The sequence below is a fragment of the Coregonus lavaretus genome (assembly GCF_964263955.1).
Source record: "Coregonus lavaretus genome assembly, chromosome: 32".
NCBI classification, from domain to species: Eukaryota; Metazoa; Chordata; class Actinopteri; order Salmoniformes; family Salmonidae; genus Coregonus; species Coregonus lavaretus.
The window spans coordinates 33712218-33729137 of record NC_140019.1 but is presented as its reverse complement, the minus strand read 5'-3'; the positions used below and the strand labels follow the sequence as shown (position 1 = coordinate 33729137).

The following is a 16920-nucleotide window of genomic DNA, read 5'->3' as shown; positions in this document are numbered from 1 at the left end:
GGACTGCACCAGATTTGCCAGTTCTTGCTGTGATATGTTATCCCACTCTTCCGATGATGCTGTGACACACCGCCCCAGACCATGACGGACCCTGCACCTCCAAATCGATCCCGCTCTAGAGTACAGGCCTTGGTGTAACGCTCATTCCTTCGACGATAAACGCGAATCCGACCATCACCCCTGGTGAGACAAAACCGCGACTCGTCAGTGAAGAGCACTTTTTGCCAGTCCTGTCTGGTCCAGCGACGGTGGGTTTGTGCCCATAGGCGACGTTGTTGCCGGTGATGTCTGGTGAGGACCTGCCTTACAACAGGCCTACAAGCCCTCAGTCCAGCCTCTCTCAACCTATTGCGGACAGTCTGAGCACTGATGGAGGGATTGTGCGTTCCTGGTGTAACTCGGGCAGTTGTTGTTGCCATCCTGTACCTGTCCCGCAGGTGTGATGTTCGGATGTACCGATCCTGTGCAGGTGTTGTTACACGTGGTCTGCCACTGTGAGGACAATCAGCTGTCCGTCCTGTCTCCCTGTAGCGCTGTCTTAGGCGTCTCACAGTACGGACATGGCAATTTATTGCCCTGGCCACATCTGCAGTCCTCATGCCTCTTTGTAGCATGCCTTAGGCACGTTCACGCAGATGAGCAGGGACCCTGGGCATCTTTCTTTTGGGTTTTTTCAGAGTCAGTAGAAAGGCCTAAGTTTTCATAACTGTGACCTCAATTTCCTACCGTCTGTAAGCTGTTAGTGTCTTAACGACCGTTCCACAGGTGTATGTTCAGTAATTGTTTATGGTTCATTGAACAAGCATGGGAAACAGTGTTTAAACCCTTTACAATGAAGATCTGTGAAGTTATTTGGATTTTTACTAATTATCTTTTAAAGACAGGGTCCTGAAAAGGGGATGTTTCTTTTTTGGCTGAGTTTATTTATTGTATCAAATGGTAGGCTACAGTAGCCTACAATGGCATCGAAATGAATAGCCTTCTTGATGGCCAACAGATGCAAATATATCATTCTCCACAGTTTCATTGTGGACTTTTTCCCATTACAGAAGGATGGGAGGGATTTCCATCATTTCCATTTCAAATTTCCACTCGTGCAGCGCTCAAGACCGAAGAACTGAGAAGGCGTAAAACACTTAACTTCTCTTGATACGGTTTTCCATAAGAAAAGTCGACATTAGAATGCATTTTACTTGAAACCACCTCTGAGCAAATGTATCTAAAGCGCTCTAGTGTGCCTAAAGTCGTTTTCCAGTGCTTTGTCGCCTTTATATCAGTTCTAGCGCGCTAATATGTTTTTTGGAAATAGGTGTCTCCATAATGACCAATCTAAATAGCCTGCCTGCAACTGGTAAAAAGCTGTCACGATGTCCGTCTCTGTGACTCCGCTGCCTGCTGCAGCACTCTGTCAACCAGTGCTCTCAACACACACCCCCCTCTGGCCCTCCCCCTCCTCACTCACTCACTCACTCACTCACTCACTCACTCACTCACTCACTCACTCACTCACTCACTCACTCACTCACTCACTCACTCACTCACTCACCAGTAACAGCCTGCCTCACTGCCTGATAGTCAGCAGCAGCAGGTCACAATGAATATATTTAAACAAAAAAATTACCTTAAGAGAGAAATGCCATCGTGGCCGTGGTGCAATTTAGAAGTAGCCCAAAAAACCCGCAGCCAATACATTTTCACCTGTGACATAGTTTTAAAAGTAGACCAATTTAGCGGGAAAACATGGCAACCCTGAGCATAGTGGGCAGAACAAGCAAGGAGGTGGGCAAAGCCAAGCAAGAGCTAGCGAGATCCTATTGGCTTGTTGTAGCATGTATTTGCATATTTCCGTTAGGGAACGCCTCCTCTGTGAATTATGGGTGTGTACAAACTCAATTACACTTTGCACTCCTTCTAAACAATGCATTTTTTTTTTTTTTTGCCAAAGCGTCAAGTCTATACAACTTAGTGCACTGTGTTTGTAACAGATTCTAGATTTGGGAACAGAAACATTTATTGAGATCAGATGTTTCATCGATGAGACAATGAGCAGAATGTGGGCCCAGTTTCACCTAATTCAATCCTCTCCCTCTAGACTGGACTTCCTCTCACTACCATATTTGGTGGTGAGAACGTTCTAAACAGACGCTTCATCGTTATAGCCCCTGTGATGTGTCTGGTTTACCCCTTCTGTCTGTGATTTTAGATTCATCACTATTATTATTATATATTTTTTACTCCTGTATTGCGCCATGTCTCTACTGTGTGTGTTGTATAGAGCAGAGTGTCTCTACTGTGTTTGCTAATGTGTCCCTCAGGGCTGAACTCCCCGGTACCTGCGTTTATGAGGAGAGGCAGACCTAAAATGGTAAACACTGCTCCGCTTCTCGCACCCAGCGACTCCGAGGAGGATGAGTGGACCCCTCGACTGGAGAGATGCCCACCAGGTAGAGCAGTAGTAGTAAATTAGGATGTTATAAGAAGTATCGTGTTAGTAGAACGATAGGACCTACCCAGATACCACTAGGCTAGTAGACTGGTAGGACCTACCCAGATACCACCAGGCTAGTAGACTGGTAGGACCTACCCAGATACCACTAGGCTAGTAGACTGGTAGGACCTACCCAGATACCACCAGGCTAGTAGACTGGTAGGACCTACCCAGATACCACTAGGCTAGTAGACTGGTAGGACCTACCCAGATACCACTAGGCTAGTAGACTGGTAGGACCTACCCAGATACCACTAGGCTAGTAGACTGGTAGGACCTACCCAGATACCACCAGGCTAGTAGACTGGTAGGACCTACCCAGATACCACTAGGCTAGTAGACTGGTAGGACCTACCCAGATACCACCAGGCTAGTAGACTGGTAGGGCTAAAGGAGTGGAAGGTATGCTAAAATATGTGAAATGGTCTGTGTTACGTTTAGGGCAAACCCGTTTTGTTGATATCTGGTATATCATGAAAATAAATTAAATAGAGCATGTTTTTGGACTCATTCAGTGGCGGCTCCTGAAAAAATTCTCAGGGGGGGCAATTTTTCTGATGATTTAGGTGACCTACACACATTTTAAAAAAGATATGTCCAGCAACAACATGAAGACAGGGGCAGCATATAAGTCAATACTGATATACACATTACTTGCTTCAAAAAGGCCTCATGGTTGAATTGGAAATATGTGCACCTGAGCAAGCAGGAGCTTTTGATAGAGGCTACTGAAAACATTGATGCAAGTTATTGGTAATAAGAAATTTTTATAGACTTCCATATTCTGCCCTCTTGTATAGATTTGTGAAAATGAACAGTGATTTGAAAACAGAATTTGAAAATAATTTCTAGAAAAGGTAAACACAGCTATCTGTATGGCTTTGTAAATATGAACAACCATATTCTGGCCAATTGTATAGATTTGTAAAAAAAATTGTTTACTTTAAAAAAAATGAAAAATAACTATTTTAAACAACATCAACTGTGAACTGATTTGGGCGTGTGTGTGTTAAAGAGACAGACAGGGAGGGACAAAGAGAGAGAGAGGCTACATTACTTTTACTGAAACTGTTCTCTTCTCTCTTTCAATGCAGAAAAGCGGTCAATGACTTTCTCATTGAAATCAGGCATGCTGAGGACTAGTTTACTAGTTACTTTTTAGCTTGCTGCATGATCAAATTCAGCTGATGCGCATAGCAATGCACGTAATCGCCTTTCTTGAAATGCTCACGCACCTTTTGCCTTCTCTCGCCTCATCACACTGGCTCCATCGTAAGCTTGCGCAATGAGTTTGACTTTCACGTCGTCGGCAAAAAGACCGTTCAGTCTCTCCAAAAGCACACTGGCGATTGAGACTGAGGTTGATTCCGAGATGGGAAGGAACTCAAAAAAGCGCTCCTGCACTTTGTGGTTGTCTCTTTGATGTGAACTTCTTTCAAAGAGACAATCGAGTTGCACTGAACGCTATAGCCATCTTGATAGTAGTACGTGAATTGATTGATGCTTCTACCCGCTCTTTTCTTAGTTACGTTCATGGTTACGTTACGTATGACGAAAGCGCGTAAGTGCAAGCCCTCAGAAACCCATAGAGATTGTATTGAAAGCTCTGAAATTTGAAAAAAATAGATTTTACATGGGAGTCTATGACAGACTTCTGGGCGATTTTCAACCTGACTGAAATCGCCCCAAAAGGGGGGGGAGCCATTTGAAGCACGACTTTAGCCTGATTGGACATTTAGTGGCAGTGTGGCACTGTGGCAGATCAGACGTCTAGATTACAACACTGATAACTACTGTTGCCGTGATATAATTGATTAGAAAAAAATTCCCTTCCTTTTCCCGTTTGGCAGTGCGTCGCCCATATCGCCCTATTGAACAGACCGCCCCTGGACTCATTCAGCATTTATATTACTCAAACTTAAAATGATGCTGTTGCTGCTTCCTGTTGACAAGACATATTGAGAAATAGCCCAATGTCAAAACACAGTTTGTGATATATTGAAAACATAAACTTTACTATCTACACATACATTTACAACAATAGTAATCATGTTACTTGTATTGTTTTAAACAAACAGCTAATAAACTGCACACGCACCAAAACCCCTGTTGTTTTGACAAGTGGCAATAAATTACTCATCGATATGGGGGGAGGGAGATATGCTCTGTGGAAACTACCACAACTCAAAAACCACATGGAGCTGGAGATATTTTTACATCATTGGTTAGAAGACAACCTGCAGAACATATTCAGCTATATTTTAGAATGTTTCATTTTGATATTGGGGTCACCAAAACAGAAAGAGAAACGCAACACTGTTCTGTCAATCACTCATCGATTATCACAGGGAGATGAGGTTGCACGTCCTGTTAAAAATAACAGCTCAAAAACCACACCTAATCTAGGAATAACGTGGTAATCACTGGTTAGATAATTTGTAGAAGACAGCTAGCTACATTTTGAAGTGTTGCATTTTGATTAAAGTGGTTTGCCAACACGGTAAGTGTAACGCAATGCTTTTTTTTGTTAATCACTTCCATCGATATCACGCTGTAATCAATAGAAAAAGGGGCAAACGCTTGGGTTGAGCACTGTTAAAACGAACACTATTCAAAGGCCACACGGAAACTTGGCAGGTAGCCTAGCTGTTAAGAGCATTGGGCCAGTAACTGAAAGGTTGCTAGTTCAAATCCCCAAGCAGACTAGGTGAAAAATCTGTTGAAGTCGCTCTGGATAAGAGTGTCTGCAAAATGTCTCCAAAAATATATACATGGTTGGTTAGATGAGAACTTTTATAAAGCTTCTATCTAGATTTTGAATTGGTGTGGCCGCTCCGAATTGTTGGTGCCATTTGAGAAAGAAAATGATAGCGAACCCCAGTGCGTATAACAAAACCAAAGATATTCATCTGTTTTAAGTAATTGATCTTTTGTCATCGTGTTGACTATAAATATTTATACTAACATCACCAATCTGAGGTAAAAAAAAAGGCATGTAATTCTCCCCAATTCGATGTGGTTGTATAAAGTAGTAACACATACTGTCCTCTTCATGGAAAGTAGTGTAATATACATTAATTAGATATGGCAAAATCATTCAATATCTTATGTTAGGATGATAGTAAATGAAACAAACTCACAGATTTCTTAAAATAATCACAGATATCTCACTAGTTTAACCATTTAGAGATAAAAAATAAATAATTCCTAAGCACAATTTAACCAGGCGCTTTAGACTAGAGCGTCCATAGGGTCTGTGCAGCAGACTGAACGTTTGACGTCCCTAATAGAAGAAGTCTTAGTAGCCAGGTAGGGCTTATATGAATCTGTCCTCACAGCACCACGGAGCTTCCGACCCCCAACCAGGAGACCAGCAGCGTCTCAGGGAGTCTCTCAGCTTGACAAATCTGCCACATCTGCCACACCTACAGTACAGGTAAATCTTTTTTTAAATACCTGCACAGGTAAGTGTTTTTTAAAATACCTTCACAGGTGCATATTATACATCTGGGGGGGGGTTTGTTTCTCTTCAGCACTACACTAGCAGATACTTGTGCTCTCAAGGACTGGAGCTATGAAGTGTGAACCAATTAATTAAATGATGATGCCTTCAGAAAGTATTCATACCCCTTGACTTATTCCACATTTTATTGGGTTAGAGCCTTAATTCAAAATGTATTCAATATATTTTTTTCTCACCCATCTACACACAATATCCCTTAATGACAAAGTGAAAACATGTTTTTAGAAATGTTAGCAAATTTATTGAAAAGGAAATACAGAAATATTCTATTTACATAAGTATTCACACACCTGATTCATCACATGTTAGAATCAACTTTGGCAACGATTACAGCTGTGAGTCTCTAAGAGCTTTGCACACCTGGATTGTACAATATTTGCACATTATTCTTAAAAAAATTCTTCAAGCTCTATCAAGTTGATTGTTGATCATTGCTAGACAGCCCTTTTCAAGTCGATTTAAGTCAAAACTGTAACTAGGCCACTCAGGAACATTCAATGTCGTCTTGGTAATCAACTCCAGTTTAGATTTAGCCTTGTGTTTTAGTCTATTGACCTGCTGAAAGGTGAATTTGTCTCTGTTGGAAAGCAGACTGCACATGGTTTTCCTTTAGGATTTTGCCTGTGCTTAGCTCTATTCTGTTTCTTTTTATCATAAAGAACTCCCTAGTCCTTGCCGATGACAAGTATACCCATAACCTGATGCAGCCACCACCATGCTTGAAAATATGGATAGTGGTACTCAGTGATGTGTTGTGTTGGGTTTGCCCCAAACATAATGCTTTGTATTCAGGACATAAAGTTAATTTCTTTGCCACATTTTTGGGAGTATTACTTTAGTGCCTTGTTGCATGTTTTGTAATAATTTTCAATCTGTCATTTAGGCTAGTATTGTGGAGTAATATAAAATATGAACGCAACATACAACAATTTCAAAGATTTTGCTGAGCTACAGTTCATATAAAGAAATCAGTCAATTTAAATACATTGATTAGGCCCTAATCTATGGATTTCACATGACTGGGCAGGGGCGCAGCCAAGGGTAGGCCTGAGAGGGCATTAGCATCTGGCAACGGTTTTGGTGGATATTCCTGCAGTCAGCATGCCAATTGCACGCTCCCTCAAAACTTGAGACATCTGTGTCATTGTGTTGTGTGACAAAACTGCACATTTTAGAGTGCCCTTTTATTGTCCCCAGCACAAGGTGCACCTGTGTAATGATCATGTTGTTTAATCAGCTTCTTGATATGCCACACGTGTCAGGTGGATGGATTATCTTGGCAAAGGAGAAATGTTCACTAAGAGGGATGTAAACAAATTTGTGCCAAACATTTTAGAGAAATTAGCTTTTTGTGTATATAGAACATTTCTGGGATCTTTTATTTCAGCTCATGAAACATGGAACCAACACTTGTGCGTTTATATTTTTGTTCAGTGTACAGTGTTGTTGGTCCATCCTCAGTTTTCTCCTATTACAGCTATTAAACTGTAACTGTTTTAAAGTCACCATTGACCTCATGGTGAAATCCCTGAGGGGTTTCCCTCCTCTCCAGCAACTGAGTTAGGAAGGATGCCTGTATCTTTGTAGTGACTTGGTGTATTGATAGACCATCCAAAGTGTAATTAATAACTTCACCATGCGCAAAGGGATGTTCAATGTCTGTTTTTTGTTTAGTTTTTTTACCCATCTACCAATAGGTGCCCTTCTTTGCGAGGCATTGGAAAACATCCCTGGTCTTTGTAGTTGAACACTGCTCGACTGAGGGACCTTACAGATAATTGTATGTGTGGGGTACAGAGATGAGGTAGTCGTTCAAAAATCATGTTAAACACAGAGTGAGTCCATGCAACTTAATATGTAAGTTGTTAAGCACATTTCTACTCCTGAACTTATTTAGGCTTGCCATAGGAAAACTGTTGAATACTTATTGACTCAAGACATTTCAGCTTCTCATTTTTCGTTAATTTGTAAACATTTTCAAAAACGTTGACATTATGGGGTATCGTGTGTAGGCCAGTGACCAAAAAACACCACAAAATGGTGAAATAGTCAAGGGGTGTGAATACTTTCTGAAAGCACAGTATATCATGTGCTGTATGTAATTGCCACGCTGTAGATGAAGAGGGCTGACAGCTCTGTCTAGTCATCATTGTGATATTTGTCATAACACTCTGGAACCCCCCTCCTTTGGTCCTCAGCAGCCCCCCAGCAGTGAGGAGGCAGGACCCAGTAATATGAGGACAGAACCACCCCAGCCATTCCTGGAGGTGCTGACTGAAGAAGTGGCCTTCCTCAGAGACAGCAGCACAGCAGACACACACAGTGGAGGACAGGAGGCGCTAGGAGACAAGGTGTTTGTGTTACTGTCATACACATAACACAACACACAATATATTTTAATTAATGATGCTACTAAACAAAGGTAAAGTGATGATGACACACAGACCCAGTGGTCAGTTTGAACTCTCCTCTGGTCTCTTTCCAGGAGGGTCAGAGTGAAGTGACCCCCAGCACCAGTGGAGGGAAGGCAGGGAGATCCACTCAGGGAAGGGGGGCAGACACCCCAGCTGTCACTCAGAGAGGGGCTCCCTTGTTGTACTCCAAACCATCAACCTCAGGTAACAGAGACAGACAGGAATAGACTGTTAGTTTGATATTGTGATTTTATTTGGTCTGAGAGAAAAAAGATGAGGCACATTGACTGTTTCTGGAGTAATACATTCTATTACGTGTGTGTACCAGGCCTGTCTAAGAGAGAGTGTCTGGAAATGCAGAAAGCAGAGCTGAACACATACAAGCGTGGCAGAAACCTGAGAGACAGACCAAGAATCACTTACACGGAAGAGGAGGTCCCCAAAGATGACCACTACCTCTGTGAGTCTTTCGCTCTCTCTCAACCAGTGAAATAATCACAACTCGCACATGTGCTCATACTTTACTTTTGACTCTATTTTTATTTGCGAATGTAATGCTCACACTGTAGAGTCAATGTGGTTGGTGAAATAGACATTCTTACCCGCCAATACCTAAATCTACCCGCATTTTTCGGGTGGCGTGTCTTAATTTTATGGCCTGGTCATGTAGCGGACGCTCTTATCCAGAAATGTATCATTCCTGTTTGTTCCTCTTGTTCTTTTCCTCTCTCTTGCTCTCTCTCTCTCTCTACCTCTCTGCATGTCTTCATCATCATCATCATGATAACTGACGTTTAACATGTTCTATTCATCTTTCTCTCTCCCAGACTGTGAGGACTGCAAGTCTTTCTTCATGGAGGAGTGTGAGCTCCATGGTCCTGCTCTCTTTGTCCCTGACATCCCTGCCCCTCTAGGAGCCCCTGACAGGGCCAGACTCACCCTGCCGTCCGGCCTGGAGGTCAGGACATCAGGCATCCCTGAAGCAGGACTGGGGGTATTCAACCAAGGAAACACTGTGCCTGCAGGAGCCCACTATGGACCTTATGAAGGAGAGATCACAGACAAGGACCAGGCCATGGAGAGTGGATACTCCTGGGTGGTGAGAGGAGTGTGTGTGTGTGTCATCGCGCTGTGCTTACATTTTGTCCAACCTGATCAAAACTGTAAATATGAATTGTTGTTTTCCTCAGATCTACAAGAGCAAACACTGGGACGACTACATTGATGCTGGGAGAGACACTCACTCCAACTGGATGAGGTAAGCAACACTGTGAAGTACAGAGGAAGTCTCAGTCCTCTTCCTCCTCCTGTTTCTCTCTGTAAGTACAGAGGAATTCTCACAGTCCTCTTCCTCCTTCTGTTAGACTTCCTCTTCCTCCTCCTGTTTCTCTTTGTAAGGACAGAGGAAGTCTCACAGTCCTCAGTCTCCTCCTGTTTCTCTTTGTTAAGTACAGAGGAAGTCTCAGTCGTCTTCCTCCTCCTGTTTCTCTCTGTAAGTACAGAGGAAGTCTCTCGGTCCTCTTCCTCCTGTTTCTCTCTCTGTCTCTCTCCTCCTGTTTCTCTCTGTAAGTACAGAGGAAGTCTCACAGTCCTCAGTCTCCTCCTGTTTCTCTCTGGAAGTACATAGGAAGTCTCTCAGTCCTCTTCCTCCTGTTTCTGTCTCTGTCTCTCTCCTGTTTCTCTCTGTAAGTACAGAGGAATTCTCACAGTCCTCTTCCTCCTTCTGTTAGACTTCCTCTTCCTCCTCCTGTTTCTCTTTGTAAGGACAGAGGAAGTCTCACAGTCCTCAGTCTCCTCCTGTTTCTCTTTGTTAAGTACAGAGGAAGTCTCAGTCGTCTTCCTCCTCCTGTTTCTCTCTGTAAGTACAGAGGAAGTCTCTCGGTCCTCTTCCTCCTGTTTCTCTCTCTGTCTCTCTCCTCCTGTTTCTCTCTGTAAGTACAGAGGAAGTCTCACAGTCCTCAGTCTCCTCCTGTTTCTCTCTGGAAGTACATAGGAAGTCTCTCAGTCCTCTTCCTCCTGTTTCTGTCTCTGTCTCTCTCCTGTTTCTCTCTGTAAGTACAGAGGAAGTCTCTCAGTCCTCTTCCTCCTGTTTCTCTCTGTAAGTACAGAGGAAGTCTCTCAGTCCTCTTCCTCCTCCTGTTTCTCTCTGTACCTAACTGTCTCATACTCTATTTGATAGTTGATAACCTCAAGAAATATATCTCTTGTACATAATTAACCCTCTCTCTCTCTCTCTCTCGCCCTCTCTCTCTCAGGTATGTGAACTGTGCTCGTAGAGAAGAAGAACAGAATCTGGTGGCCTTCCAGTACAGAGGAGAGATTCTATACCGCTGCTGTAAGCCTATAGCTGTTGGAGAGGAGCTATTGGTTTGGTACGGAGAGGAGTACGCCAGAGACCTGGGCATTGTCTTCGACTACCTCTGGGACAAAAAGAGCTCTGCTAAAGGTACTTGACTCTCTCTCCCCTCTTCCTCCTCTCTTCATCCCTCTCTCTTCCTCTGGAACATTAAGAGCACTGCCCTTACTAAACTCAGCAAAAAAAGAAATGCCCTCTCACTGTCAACTGCGTTTATTTTCAGCAAACTTAACGTGTAAATAATTGTATGAACATAACAAGGTTCAACAACAGACATAAACTGAACAAGTTCCAGACATGTGACTAACAGAAATTGAATAGTAACAGTCAGTATCTGGTGTGGCCACCAGCTGCATTAAGTACTGCAGTGCATCTCCTCCTCATGGACTGCACCAGATTTGCCAGTTCTTGCTGTGATATGTTATCCCACTCTTCCGATGCTGTGACACACTGCCCCAGACCATGACGGACCCTGCACCTCCAAATCGAACCCGTTCTAGAGTACAGGCCTTGGTGTAACGCTCATTCCTTCGACGATAAACGCGAATCCGACCATCACCCCTGGTGAGACAAAACCGCGACTCGTTAGTGAAGAGCACTTTTTGCCAGTCCGGTGGGTTTGTGCCCATAGGCGACGTTGTTGCCGGTGATGTCTGGTGAGGACCTGCCTTACAACAGGCCTACAAGCCCTCAGTCCAGCCTCTCTCAACCTATTGCGGACAGTCTGAGCACTGATGGAGGGATTGTGCGTTCCTGGTGTAACTCGGGCAGTTGTTGTTGCCATCCTGTACCTGTCCCGCAGGTGTGATGTTCGGATGTACCGATCCTGTGCAGGTGTTGTTACATGTGGTCTGCCACTGTGAGGACAATCTGCTGTCCGTCCTGTCTCCCTGTAGCGCTGTCTTAGGCGTCTCACGGTACGGACATTGCAATTTATTGCCCTGGCCACATCTGCAGTCCTCATGCCTCCTTGCAGCATGCCTTAGGCACGTTCACGCAGATGAGCAGGGACCCTGGGCATCTTTCTTTTGGTGTTTTTCAGAGTCAGTAGAAAGGCCTAAGTTTTCATAACTGTGACCTCAATTGCCTACCATCTGTAAGATGTTAGTGTCTTAACGACCGTTCCACAGGTGCATGTTCAGTAATTGTTTATGGTTCATTGAACAAGCATGGGAAACAGTGTTTAAACCCTTTACAATGAAGATCTGTGAAGTTATTTGGATTTTTAGGGTCCTGAAAAAGGGACGCTTCTTTTTTTGCTGAGTTTATATCCTCCTCTGTTCACTCCTCTTACATTGATTTTTTTTTAACCTCCTATTACATAATTATTACTCATTTCTCAATTGAAAGTCATCATTGATGTTAAATATATTTTGTGTTGTGTATTATCATACTGGTCCTGCATTTTCTCTGTTCATGTCAAGTGGGCTGGAAAAATAATGATCATGCATGCACCTTGTGAACTTCATTTCTCTTATTTTAATTACTCTCTCTTTCTCTCTCCCCTCCATCTCTCTCAGATGTGAACGCTGAGTCGTCCCAGTTCCAGATCTTCTCGTGTTCTGGCTGTCCGTTCTCCTTCACTTCTCAGATCTTCCTCCTCAAGCACATAAAGAGATGTCACCATGATGAGTATGTCAGACTGTTGAGGAATGGAGAGATCAGATCAGAGAATCTCATGTCCTCCAGCAGCTCACAACACCATGGAACCACATCAGGTTCCTCCAATCCAGCTCCCACCAGGAAACAGAGAGATATGGACAAGCCACGACCACACTGCTGTTCTCAGTGTGGGAAGAGCTTCATTAAAGAAGATAATCTCAGAACACACCAAAGCATTCACACAGGAGAGAAGCCGTTCCACTGCTCCCAGTGTGGGAAGAGTTTCAGGGGGGCAGGAGAGTTAAAGAGACACCAGCACATTCACACAGGAGAGAAGCCGTTCCACTGCTCCCAGTGTGGGAAGAGTTTCAGTCGGTCAGAACATTTAAAGACACACCAGCGCATTCACACAGGAGAGAAGCCGTTCCACTGCTCCCAGTGTGGGAAGAGTTTCAGTCAGTCAGAAAATGTTAAGACACACCAGCGCATTCACACAGGAGAGAAGCCGTTCCACTGCTCCCAGTGTGGGAAGAGTTTCAGGGGGTCAGGAGAGTTAAAGATACACCAGCGCATTCACACAGGAGAGAAGCCGTTCCACTGCTCCCAGTGTGGGAGGAGTTTCAGTCAGTCAGGAGATTTAAAGATACACCAGCGCACTCACACAGGAGAGAAGCCGTTCCACTGCTCCCAGTGTGGGAAGAGTTTCAGTCGGTCAGAAAATTTTAAGACACACCAGCGCATTCACACAGGAGAGAAGCCGTTCCACTGCTCCCAGTGTGGGAAGAGTTTCAGGAGGTCAGGAGAGTTAAAGAGACACCAGCACATTCACACAGGAGAGAAGCCATTCCACTGTTCCCAGTGTGGGAAGAGTTTCAGTCAGTCAGGATATTTAAAGATACACCAGCACATTCACACAGGAGAGAAGCCATTCCACTGCTCCCAGTGTGGGAGAGTTTCAGTCAGTCATACAAGCTAAAGAAACACCAATGTTCTAAAAAGAGTAAAGAACTTTAAAATTCTCTTGAAATTGGACGTTGATGTATGTAATGTGCTATCAAGAAATATAAATGAAAAGCATTCCAGGTGAGCTGGTTGAGAGATTGCCAAGAGTGTGCAAAGCTGTCATCAAGGCACAGGGTGGCTACTTGAAGAATCTCAAATATAAAATATTTTTTTATTTGTTTAACACTTTTGGTTACTACATGATTCCATATGTGTTATTTCATAGTTTTGATGTCTTCACTATTATTCTACAATGTACAAAATAGTAAAAATCAAGAAAAACCCTTGAAAGAGTAGGAGTGTCCAAACTTTTGACTGGTACTGTACATAGACACTGTTGAATTATTTTTATATAAATTATATTCATAGAACTATCAACACTAACAATGTTTTCTCTCAATGTAATGTGTAATTGTAATAGAATTTGATAGGCAGAATTGTATTTTATAGTATGAACATTAAAACAATGAACTCTTACATAAATGATTTATAAAAGTGTTTATTTAACTGAAACGTATACCTCCCAAGTTATAAACATGACAAGGTTTTAATCCAATTTTATGTTTAATAATAAAATACGTCTTTACTCTGGGTGAGTTGTTAATATCTGACACTAATTACACAAGATGAATACCAGAGGAGGATCCACTCATCTTCTCCATCCTTATCATTCCATGAATTCACTGTTGATTTCCTGATGATGATAATGTGCACTCCATAAGTACATTTAAACTTTGATGATCCATGTTTACTAGAAGTCTCTCTTCAGCCTCGCAACATTTATCAACTGAGCAGGAATGGTCAATGAACTTACCTGTGTGTGACCCTGGATGGAGATAGTCATTTCATTTGACCATGAATTCAATTAATATAAACCATTTAATAACACCTTTCAGTTGTTTATAATATTTCAAATAAAAACCACTTGAATACACACTACAGGAGGACTGCTGCTTTATGGCAGATTAGCATTTGATTAGCTCCAAATAAAAACACACATTTTTGTTGTAGCCGAAGACAAACACCTGATTCAACTCATCGAGGGATTGATGATTAGTTGACAAGTTGAATTAGGTGTGCTTTTCCAGGGAGGGCTACAATTAAAATTAGTACTGTTTAAATCAAATTTGATTTGTCGCATATGATGAATACAACAGGTGTAGGCTTTACCTTGAAAAGATTGTTTACGAGCCCTTCCCAACGAAATCAGGCCACACCCGGCCATGATTACAGACACCTGTGTGTGTCCTTTGACACTATATAAACTTGTGACCCACAGTGTTTGTCACCTGATGAAGACAGCTTGTCTGTCAAAACGTTGGTTATAAAAAAATAAAATAAATTGCTTACACACTAAAATTACAACTTTCCCACAGTTAAAACCTTACACACAAGGAGCAAAACACCGGCCTAGATTTGCACAACTAAGCACATTGTCAGCTTCACACTTTTTGCAAAACATTACACACAGTAATTTGCAAAACACTAAACACACTTGTATGCATTTGACACAGAAATGTATCATGATGTCATTTCCTTGCAAGTTCAAAGCAAAGGCTTTCAAATGAACACACCCATGAACCAATTGGTTAAACACAGCCACCAGGTGTGCACACACACTGGTGCTTAATTGTAGACACACCAATCAGGTTTAAGCACTATAAAAAAGCAACAGGTAAGTTCACCTGTCTTCAAAAACAATGGACAGTGTCAGAGGAAGTGGGAGAGGAAGACCTGGAGGAGGGGTAGGACATGCACAAAGAAGAAGACAACCAAATCTGTGTAACGAAATTCGTGCTACAATTGTGGACCATGTAATAAACCACGGACTAACACTGAGAGTACAGCCTAACCTAAGCAGGTACACAGTGGCATCAATAGTTCAGACATTTCGCCAAGAGCACAGGTGAGAAACGTATCTTCTGTCAACAGAAAATCCATAGCTTACTGCATGTACTATATCAACAGTTTTGGTATTGTTGGGATCTATTTTCTTATAATTAGATGTGATGCCTAGCTTAAAAAGAATACATTAATGATCAAACATAATAGGATTGTGCTGTACTGATATAGATTGTTTAACATAACAAGCTGTGACTAATGTGAGGAACCGTTAGGGGGGAGGCTGAGATAGACTTGTGACACACACACACTGCCTCTTTGTTAAACCACTCAAGGACATGTGTACTGCAACAATGAAGAGGAAACTATGTATGTGGTTGCTGACTCTCGAGACAAGTTGCAAAAACAACTGATGCTCGGCAACCGTGAAGCGCCAAGAGGCTGTGACCAGCCTGTGCGCCAACGACAGGCTGTATTCTGCCCTGGAATTGCGTTCCCGTGCAAAACTAGACAGATAGCTAACAACTGAGTCTTCAATAAAACTTCCAAGGCGTGACTTTTCTTGAACGAATGTATTGAAAACGTTTATGTTGTGAAACTGCAAATACAGAAAATAATATACTTTAGTATTCAATTCACATTGACATACTGTAGCTGTAAATTATACATTTCAAGTTGAAGTTGCATAAATACAAAGCAAGTGCCAAGTTACCATGTATCTGGCATGACGACAAACCAAATAGATAATTACTCTGAGTAACAACTAGCCAACTCCTTTCATTACTCTAATAATGTACAAACACTTCTGTACAATAACAAAGCATATTACACTAGAAACAGTAACAAACTATAGTATGTTTTACACTTCTTTTACCTGACGCACGAGCAAACTAATACAGCTAACGGCATCCATGAAAGTCAATGCAATTTGCGTGAGTAAATGTAACCAACTAACATTGATAAGTAAGCAATTCTGTCAATAACAATATTATCATCACTTGCAATATGCTTGAATTGAACTTACAAACAAATATTTTCCGAGGCTGAAGCAAGAAATAGTTGCACTGAAAGAACTGTACAGTAACGTTGTTTCTAGCTGCTTGTCTGCGTGCGTAATAACAACTTTACTTCCGGGTTTTTGTACATAATTCTAAGTACCAGAAAGCTCCAATAGGGGGCGCTAAACACCATGGAACACAATGAAAGTCACTCTTAATCACTATAATAAAATAATCTGTTACCTTCTAACAAGATGGCAGCACAGGCTGAGTAAGTTTAAACCACGCTCAGCCTCTACTCTGACAGGCCCGCTTTGAGCGGGAACTATCTCTGTCAGAGTATTAAAGAATAACTTTGTGTTTGAGCAGTTAGTTCTCTTTTAGCCCTGTGAGGTGTTACAGTGAGCCCGTATATACGAAGATTGCATATACCATTTATTCGCTTGACTAATTATATTAATAAAAAAGCTGAGAATATATTCAGTGACTTAGTGTTAAATTCTGTTCTGATACCAGATTCGAATGACACAACTTAACAATTGGTGACCCCGACGTGATCTGGTAGAAGGACTTCGCTGGAACTTGTCCGGCCGATTGGCCATTGCTGTCGTCGGACGGTGTGCCTCACAAATCCTGACCGGTCAGACAAAAAGGTAAGCAGACACCTATTGTGAATAACTAAAGTTCTGCATATT

At 42.3% G+C, this 16920-nt stretch overlaps 1 protein-coding gene across 1 annotated transcript in view; it reads left to right on the top strand.

Annotated features, from left to right (window-relative positions):
- The window catches only part of LOC311107258 (uncharacterized protein), a gene marked incomplete at both ends in the record, with an annotated part of 120472 nt that overhangs the window by 41001 nt on the left and 62551 nt on the right, over window positions 1–16920 (top strand). Inside the window, 9 exons of the mRNA XM_084149738.1 lie at window positions 2316–2444; window positions 5827–5924; window positions 8210–8362; window positions 8497–8629; window positions 8754–8885; window positions 9253–9524; window positions 9616–9683; window positions 10681–10871; window positions 12302–12499. Coding sequence (XP_084005864.1) covers window positions 2316–2444; window positions 5827–5924; window positions 8210–8362; window positions 8497–8629; window positions 8754–8885; window positions 9253–9524; window positions 9616–9683; window positions 10681–10871; window positions 12302–12499 — 1374 coding nt within the window. The remainder of the gene's footprint in view (window positions 1–2315; window positions 2445–5826; window positions 5925–8209; window positions 8363–8496; window positions 8630–8753; window positions 8886–9252; window positions 9525–9615; window positions 9684–10680; window positions 10872–12301; window positions 12500–16920) is intronic.